We start from the raw sequence: 9,646 nt of genomic DNA, 5'->3' as shown, positions 1-9,646 counted from the left end.
TGAGCAATATAAACATTATTATTACACAAAACATCACATAAGCTTACTACTTACATATAGGCCTCTTTTGGTACACAGCATGAGATAAAGCGTCACGTATTTGACTGTGATATCTTTTATTATGATATACGGAACAACTTCATGTTTCTACTCACAGCTAATTACATACCCTTCCTTGTACAAAATGGACGCCGAATTTCACACAAAATTTCGTTCATTATAGTATTATTCTTGTTGCTAAATCTCAACTCAATGAAGAAGAGAGAGAAGAAGCGGGTTACCGTGTGATGCAAATCGAGCGTTGTGTTAATGGGAGCAAGAGCAGCCAGTGTGTTGAGCAGCAGCCAACTTGTGGCTACGTTCCCAAGTATCGAGCGGGGCTGCTTCTGCTTGTGCGTGGGGTACGTGGCGAGGGTGCTTCTCTCTCTTGTCGCCCTTAACTTGCTTCAGTGCATGCTTAAGAACAGGTAGCAGAGCATCCATACATTCTGCCACAGCATTCGGATTTCCCGGCATGTTTATGATCTGATTCACACACACAACACACTCAACCAACTATAGCTTTGTAAAGCAGTATCACACCAATTATCCTATCGTTTGGGATGTAGTTTCTTGAGATATTAGAGCAAAGGCTAGTCGTGCTGTAGGAACGCGTTAAACAGAGGAACGAGAAAGAAACATACTAATAGGTTGAGAGTTGGAAGAGATCAATCCGAAGGGAACTTATGAAAAGAGTAGATCGTATTTTTGTACTAACCAATGTTGATCCTCTTATTCCAGCTGCAGAGCGCGATAGAACTGCAAATGGTGTCACCTGCTCACATGATCACATAAAAATCAATAACAAGGCTATGCATGTTTTCTTTTAGTAGAATTATGATTTTTTTTTTATTATTACGAAAAATATAGGTACCTTTAAACTCTCTTGCATCATAACATAAAGTAGACCGGGTGTCTCCCTGTGTATCACTTGTTTGGTAGCTTCGGGAGTTACATCTCTCGGGGTGAATCCAGTACCACCTAATTTCATTTCACGATTCATGTTAGTGCGGAAGAATGAAAAAGTAAACTCGAATGTAATATACAGAATCCGAGCCAACTGTAATGAATAGATATCTTTGTCCTTACATGCAGCGGAAGAATAAAGAGAAGCAATAATGATTAAGAAGATGATTTCTCAAACACAAAGATATACTGTCTCACCAAGAGTAAGAATGAGATCCATTTTATCGATATCACTCCATCTCTCCAGCAATTCCTTGATTTTTGGGATTTCGTCTGGAACAACTGCTGTAGCAGCAACACTTGCCCCACCTAGTTGTTCTGACGCTGAATTCACAACGGATACTGCCCTTGGGCCACTGCAACATTATATATCTTATGAGCTGGAAAATAGGGATTTAAAGCTCAAGGTTTATCATGCAATGCAAAAAGATCGTGGAATGAGAGTCGGGCAGGATTGGCTTATAATTTGACACCAGTTCATCAATAAAGCTGTAACCAGAAATGAAGGCAGAGGACGAGAGAGGAAATGTTCTAGAGTGCAAACATTTGGTGGGGGTGGGGGGGGGGGGGGGGAAGCAAAAAGAAAAGGCAAACAACCAACTAAAACAAAACAGAAGAGATAAAGAAGCCCTCACAACTAATACTTGAGTTCCAAGATCAAAGATTCCAAATTACGTTATTGTTAAGATTAAATTTTTATTAGAAAACAAACGAACAAAAAAGATGTTTTTATGAGGATGATCAATATTATACCAACAATTAAGATCAACTGGAAAGAAAAGCCCTGAGTTTCCAAAGCAGTCACATTACCTAACACAACCATATAAATTCAATCAGATCAAATGGGATTTTGTCGCAAAGTCTTCAGAAAATCCATGTTGATCTCTCACATGGATTTAATATCGGTGCTGCGCTTGTTTTAGCATCAGTAAAGTGACCTTTCAGGAATCATGATCCTGAAAGATGTATCATGATGCAACGTATTCTAGTTCAGATTTTCACCGCCAAATGCGACTAAAGGATCCTTTCGCTGATCAACTGAGTTGTATTTTCAAGTAACTATCATGAAAAATGACCAAAATGCCTGCAATGATTATCCTAGCAGTTATCTTTTTCTTGGTTTCTAGTCAGCGACATATGTGCCATATTAGTTAATCTGAACTTGCTCTCTGAGGCTGAAAGAGATCTGAGGGAAAACAAACAGAACCCTAACTGAATTTGAAGTTTAGTGGGAAAGAGAAACGAGCCAGTCTTCATATGTGCCATATTAGTTAGTCTTTGATAGAATAGCTCTTGGCATGTGCATTATTTGATAAAGAGTATTTGTTAAAAAGTATTTGTGGTGATCATTTTTAAGTAAGATGTAAAGGAGCTTATATGTTGTTTTTGATAAGTAAGGCCACCAATATACATGTGTATATATATATCTTTTTAAAACTACTCATTCTAAATGACATTAATAACATCTTTATTTTGAAATAAGTAAGCAATAAAAACATCTTATAAGATGTTACTTGTTAGAGCTTGTAAGCTCTACATAACTTGCCCTACGAAAAATCCATCTGCTATCCCACTCCCAATCCCCTCCCCTTGAAGGGAAGACGGGATTGGGAGTAAGATCAATGCAGTAAAAGAGTTTGACCAATTAGTGAGGCCGGTTACAATAGCAAATGCATTTGCAGATAATAAACAAATAGAATAAAGTGACAAAGATCCTAACCTTCTGTCTGGCCCCTCCCCTGATGCAACGGTGTCGCTCACAGTGAGAATAGCCACTCTATACTCAGAAGCTTCAGACTTGACAGTGTTTATGTGGCTAGGGTTAGTTTGAGGTGCTATAGAGTCTGGAGTTAATGATGGCAAACAAGTAGTCCCAGCAAAACCTATTATATCAGAAATAATAATTGCCACCACGGAAGTCCCAGCAGGAATCAGGTTTCCCGTAGGTGGCAGCTCCAACAAGGCATTTGCTGACTTCATGCTCAAAAGCCGACTGCTGATCTGGTGGCCTGTGCTCTCAGCGACGAATCTGGAAATCATTTCCATCCCATCAAGGACAACCAGATTTGATAACTGGAAACTTTTACGAAGCTGTACTAACTTTTGAGGCTAAAACACGAATCTTCATACATGAGAAGACAGGTGCCACATATGAGAGAGAGAGAGAGTGAGGGACTGAGGGAGTAAAAGACACTCGATATAACAAAGCAACCAAAATATTACCCAGTGGTTTTTGTTCCATTATCAAACTCCCACCTAACAGTTGCACGATGGAATTCCGGGCGAACGTGATCTGCCTTTACTGAATGCTTTAAACGAGCATGTACTCTGCAAAGCATATGAATGACTAGTAAGAGGTGACCACTTAGAATGATGATTGGGGGGTGAAATATCAATATGAAAGAGAGATGATAGAGAAATAGAAACACAAAGATTTACAACTTTCATAAACCTTGGAAGGTGAGGTTGGGTCCATCCAGAAAGTCGTCGAATCGCGGGAATCAAAAAGAGATGGAAACAGACCATGCAGCTCACTGGATTTCCAGGTAAACCAAAAGCAAGAATCTTATTTTGGGACTTATTATCAGTTGATCCACGAAGGATCTCGGCAAATGTAAGAGGCTTTCCTGGTTTCATGGAAACCTGAATGAAAGATCATGCCAAAAGAAAAGAATAAACTTCATTTTTAAGGGTTCACGGATCTCTTAGTACACGAAAGAAGAAAATGTTTGTTAGTTAATTGAACAGCAGGCAATGATAAAATCAAGATCAGAGAGGAACCAAACTACGAAGCAGAATAATGAAATAATTACCTTGTGAAAATGTAATTTTCCACTCTTTGCAAGTAGGGGCTTTACGAAATCCCGGTCTCCCATTGAAACTCCTCCAGAGGTTATTAGTATATCAATTCCACTTGAAAAAGCTCTATCAAACATCCTCTCTATTTCGTCTTCATCGTCGTGAACTATACCAAGATCAAGAACTTCACACTGCTGCTGCACAGCAGCAGCAAGAATCATGGCACGGTTGGAGTCCCTAATCTGCAGAAGAATAGGTATCCAAATAAATCAAGAAGAACTATATGGCAAGTAGAAAGTCATGTCATGATAGCATTACATCTTCAAATTCCTTATCCAGTAGATTTATCGCCAAGGAAAAGAAAGTAAAACAAAGGAACCAAAACAAAATAAAGAGATGCATTATAAAAGTAAACCAAACCATAACATTATTATTCGCTGATTCCTTCGAAATCAGAAATAGGAGATCGAAGGTAGAAGAAGAGAGGGGAAACTAAACTATATTTAAGATGTACAAAATGAAAGGGAAATTTTCCAGAAACAAAAATAGCATTTTGAGCACGAGATGTGAAAGCAAGCATAAAATCATCATCCAGATGCACCAAACTTTTGTTCAAATCATAGTTCATAAGCATAATGATTTGAATACCATTTACTGGAAGAGGAAGAAGCACATATTATGCTACAAAATAAAAGATAGAAACCCACAAAATCATGTCTGCAAATGTATAGCAAAACATGGACTTCGTAAATACGCCAAAAATCACAACACTTTTCCAAGTTCTAATATGATGGGAAATTTTCCCATGGACAACCTAGTTAACAATTAATTATACTTGTCACTTGAGTGCATGTGTTGGCCAAACGGTAGAGTGGTTAATGCCTAAGGCCAAAGGTCGTGGGTTCGAGTCCACCGTGGCACAACCTTTAAATTTTCATTATTTAATACTGTTAATCTATCAAAAAAAAATTATACTTGTCACCACAAGTCCACAGTCACTTCTTGTTTAGCCAAGATGCTATTTGAGATCTACCCAACAGGACCTACTCGAACCTAAAAATGACAAAGAATCCTAGATATTAGTCTTGTAAGGACTAATAGTATTATAAAAAAAATTCTACTACCTGTCCACGTTTTAGAGATTCAGTCGTAGGCTCAACAAGTTCATTCCCTGTGGAAAGCACAGCAACTTTCGGCATGGGATATACCTGTATATAATTTTGTCATTAAGCTTTTAAAAAGTTCGTCTCAGTGGGACCAGAACCAAGAGACATGAAGGAGAGAGGAAACAGACCGAAAAAGGAATTAAAAAACTAATACCTTCACCGAAGTCACGCCCACAGTCGCAAGTAGGCCAATTTCTGCAGCGGCTAAAAGTTCTCCAGATTTCAATACTACATCACCTTTAGCAATATCACAACCCTAGCAACATTTACATGGAACTTAACATACAAACCATTGAAAGGAAGGACAGCAGTATAGCAGCAATTTTTTCCAATTAAAAGTAGACGAGATCAATTGAGTAGTTGCTTCTTTTCACATTGAAGGCATACATTCGACTCGAAGGATCATGTGATAACTCAAGTAGAGCCTACAGTAGGAAGAAATTTTTTCCAGGTTTTCTTAGCCTATATGGGGAAAAAATGGACACTGGGCAAGATTGTATTACTGTGGAAAGGAAGACCAAGAAGACCGATTCTCAGAAGAAATTTACAGGTATTTGTGCAATCTTATAGATGGTCAAGCTTTTAACTGAAAAACATGTGAAACATTTTATCCAGGCATTCAATTGCAGATCAGCATATGTTTGCATGGATGGTAACATAATTCTGATTGAGAATATTTTAAATGGAATAATGTAATAGAATTTCAAAATAAAGTAATGTTCTGATACCAAGAAGCTCCGAATTAATCAACAAATGAACGTAACAATATGGAAAGCCTTCGTACCACTGGCCTAATATCAAGTCCCTGCGTGACCTGTTTCAACACCCGTACTCGCTTCTGACCCGCTGATGCGCTCTCTACTTGTACAGTGTCCTCTACTTGAATGACAGCATCAGCGCCGTTAGGTATTGGTCCTGAGCCCAAAAAAAAAAAAAAAGCAAAATCAATTTTCAATCAATCAGGTATCACTTTACATTATCAGCAGGCTAAAATTGAACTTTTCAGTTTAAGGAGTCTAGAAATGAGAAAATGGGTTAACGGTGTTCTTTCACAGGATTCAACAATATCTGGACCCACTCGATGTTTATAGTTGTTAGACAACCTAATTCAAGTTCGATTCTCTGAACTAATGAAACCAGAAATTGGACAAATAGATAGGCATCTGAAGTTCCTCAACCATTGCTTAAAAGAGTACCTTTTCACATCTGAACAACTGAAACAGTTGGACAAATGCATTTATTAGGCAGCATATTCACATCAAACCCCTCTGTCACTAAATACTGAATGGAGCATATCCAAAAAAAATTTAAAAGAGATCCCCACCCCCCAAAAAAACAATCTACAACAAATAACAATACATGGCTGGAGAATCGCGCATCAATTGTCCTTGAAGGCCATACTTACAAAACTAAGCTGCTTCATCAACTAGACTATAATCTCAGAAAACCCAGCAGCACATGATAAAAAAAACACAAATAGAAAGTAACACAGCATTGACTTTCAACAAGGTAAAAATATATGCTTCAACATCATGAACAAAAGTTTTCCTCGGATTATGGTAGCCTGTTTCTGAAGTTATATTCGGTTAATCATAAGCTTTAGTAATCGCATTATTTAAAACCATTATCTTTTCTTTCACTACTTTGGAGGCAAGAGTGTCTATATCCACTAGCCAGAATCAATTCCTGGCTCTGGTTAGTTAAAACAATTTTTGGCTCTTAACTCATCATGTTCAAAACCTGAACAGCCAAGCCAACTCCCTAAAACTCAGAGAATTTCTACACTGTCTAAGCAATAGCATACTGTCCATTAACATGAGATGATGTTAAACGAGGAAAAGAAAAGGGGGGAAAAAAAAACAGAAAAAAGGAGATAAATCTTGACCACCAGATGACTAACCTCCAGTTGTCACATAAGCAACTGTTCCAGAAGTCACTGTAACATCAATACCATCATCACCCGCTCGTGACTCGGTGATTACAGGATACTCACCAGGACCATCTGAAGCAACCACTGCATACCCATCCTAGAAAACCGAACAACAGAAAGTTGATTTTCAAAAAAGAAGAAAAAAAGAAATGTGACTGAAACAATAGAAACACTTTGGAAGCTAAAGTGCACCAAGCATTGCTAGCAAAGCTTGACTTCCAGCACACAACCAACTCTTAGCATTAAAATCTAAAAGCACAAGAAAGTTGCTCATTCTCAAATGCAGCAATTACTGAAGAAACCCACAAACAGCAGTACACGCATATATATATAGTCCACAAAAGTAACATTTCTCAAAGTGCCAATTAGACAGTCACTCCAATAAAACAGCAATTTCCACTGCATAAAAACCTAATAAACCATCAAAAGAATCAATTTTTACGCACTAATCCGACATTTTCACACCAATTACACCTAAAACTCAGTAAACCACCAAAAGAATAGACTTTAATAGTTCGGATATTAGAGAGAGAGAGAGAGAGAGACCTTGATAGATGCGGGGTAAGGCGGGTGTGGGTCGGGAGCGGAGGCGTCTTGGGCCAAGATTTTGCCGAGTGCGTGGTGGAGAGATACCGTGACCGGTGGCAGCCTCTGCGCGACACTCAGCACTATCTCCGCCGCCTCTTCAACAGACAAGATATTTCTTACTTCTCCCATTTCCCAAACTATCAAAATCCGCTTAATCAATTCTTTCTCTTCTTTTCTTTTCTTTTCTTTTCCTTCTCGTGTCCTCATTTTCAGCCTATTTATCTCCTCTTCTTTTTTCCATATTTTTCACTCAGTTTTTCCTAATGCAGAATATACTCGGCTGGACTGATAGTCGAATCAATTTCAAGGCCCACTTGATTCCTTTTGTCTTATTTAGTGCATTGAATTCAATTTCAGCTGCTCAGTGCAATTGCTAATTAAAAAACCAATTTACTTTAATATTTTTATTTTAAAAGTATAATTTTAATTCAAGCAAAACAAGCTTAAATAATAAAACTAATCAAACGCATTGGAATATCCCAAAATTTCAATTCAACAAAATAAACAAGAGATTAGTCTTTATATTTTTATCTATTAATATTAATCCTTAAAAATAAACGTCTCCTTATAGTAGTATATAATAAGAAATTTAATTTTTAATTGCAATTCTTCCTCTCTCTTTTTTACAACATTTTATTCTTCTTTTTTAACTTGAAGAAGGCATAACGGTGGAATTTGAAACTTAGACCTTGTTGTTTACGGAGTCCGTACCATTTGAATGTCTTTATGCAGACATAACATCTTCTATAATCAGACTCCACCATTGAAAAATCTATATAAATTATATTTTTCATTACACAATTATTTTACATCATAATTAAATTTGACCAAATAATTATATTTTTTTTAAGAAATATATAGGTTTTTTATATATAAAATAATACAAATACAATCTATTAACAATTATCCAAAAATAGATGGGCAAGAATTGTGGTATTTTTTTTTCATTAAATAGAAGTATTAATTGCAGCAAATTAGGTCAACAAACCATTAAACTTTTCAACTAAATACTAAGTTTTTTTGAAAGAAAAAAAAAATAGAAATTACAGTTAGCGGAAAGCCAATTTGGTTATCATACTGCTTTTATATAAATAAAATCAAATTACAAATTCAACATAAATTAGATGCGAAAACTTGATATGATATTTTCAAATATGTAATTATTAATATTATATATAGAATATATATAAATAAAATATTATTTGCTACAAAAATTGTAGTATTAAAGTTAGTTACATTTAATTACCTCGTTTTAATACAAACACACACGTATATATTATAATTAAAATATATATTTACAAGGTGCGTGCTATTTTTATATATAAAAACTAATGAAAAGATTAAAACTAGCTAACTTAAACACGAAATTTCTTTAAGCAAATCAAAGAATCTATATATTAGAACCTCTTCCTATATATATATATATATATAATATAATATATATAATATAATATAATATAATAGCAAAATAAATCATATTCTACGTGGCGTCGTATAATCTCTTCATTCTAATTTTCCTCAATTCTCATTCATTCTTTTTTTTTTTCTAAACTTTTAATCAATTTCCATATCTAAAAATCATTATATTAATGTTTCATAGATCTTGATAAATCCCTTATATATATATACACTATATATATGTATAATTGCAAAATAAATTATATCTTACGTGACATCGTATAATCTCTCTCAATTCTCATTTATTCTTTTTTTTTCAAACTTTTAATCAATTTCATATCTAAAAATCATTAAATATCTAAAATTCATTAATCAATTTTCATATCTAAAAATCATTGAATATCTAAAAATTAATATATTCACCGCGGTGCTTTTCCGCAAGCTCGGTGTTTGGGGGGAAGAAAATGACTGTGTGATTCTCGCACCAATATATTTGTATTCAATTTTAATTTTATTCATTTTTTTATTATGTTTTTAGTTCTGTTTTTAAATGTTAATTTTAATATATTTTTAATTGTTAATTATTATTATTGTTAAATTTAATATTTAATATATTGTTAAATTTAATATTTAATTAAAATAAAAATAAAATGAGATAGCCTTCAAAAAAATATATAGAGAAATCCATCGTAGAAAAGTACTCATTGGAGTAGCGTGGATTCTCTAATATAAAAGCTTCCTGCAGTGCACCATGCTCCAT

General features: G+C 35.2%; 1 protein-coding gene across 1 annotated transcript; it reads right to left on the bottom strand.

Annotated features, from left to right (window-relative positions):
* LOC131000319 (molybdopterin biosynthesis protein CNX1) lies at positions 1 to 7,745 on the bottom strand. Its single transcript, XM_057926172.1, has 13 exons — positions 7,447 to 7,745; positions 6,871 to 6,997; positions 5,755 to 5,885; positions 5,125 to 5,226; positions 4,929 to 5,012; positions 3,819 to 4,046; positions 3,458 to 3,648; positions 3,229 to 3,333; positions 2,726 to 3,034; positions 1,204 to 1,361; positions 914 to 1,020; positions 758 to 814; positions 1 to 525 (listed from the first exon to the last, which is right to left on the bottom strand). Exons 1-13 carry the CDS (start codon positions 7,693 to 7,695, stop codon positions 307 to 309), a joined length of 2,067 nt encoding a protein of 688 aa, XP_057782155.1. The 5' UTR covers positions 7,696 to 7,745; the 3' UTR covers positions 1 to 306.
* Positions 7,746 to 9,646: the final 1,901 nt, after the last annotated feature.

This window comes from Salvia miltiorrhiza, chromosome 8, assembly GCF_028751815.1.
Source record: "Salvia miltiorrhiza cultivar Shanhuang (shh) chromosome 8, IMPLAD_Smil_shh, whole genome shotgun sequence".
Lineage (NCBI taxonomy): Eukaryota > Viridiplantae > Streptophyta > Magnoliopsida > Lamiales > Lamiaceae > Salvia > Salvia miltiorrhiza.
This window is presented reverse-complemented; position numbering and strand designations above follow the sequence as displayed.

What these genes read in the sequence shown, in the direction of transcription:
- LOC131000319 (XM_057926172.1), bottom strand. Translation starts at nt 7,695, where the DNA reads ATGAGGACACGAGAAGGAAAAGAAAAGAAAAGAAAAGAAGAGAAAGAA. An exon ending in GACTTGATATTAGGCCAGTG is followed by an intron (nt 5,227 to 5,754) that starts GTACGAAGGCTT and finishes AAATGTTGCTAG; the next exon opens with GGTTGTGATATTGCTAAAGG. An exon ending in AATGGAACAAAAACCACTGG is followed by an intron (nt 3,035 to 3,228) that starts GTAATATTTTGG and finishes AATGATTTCCAG; the next exon opens with ATTCGTCGCTGAGAGCACAG.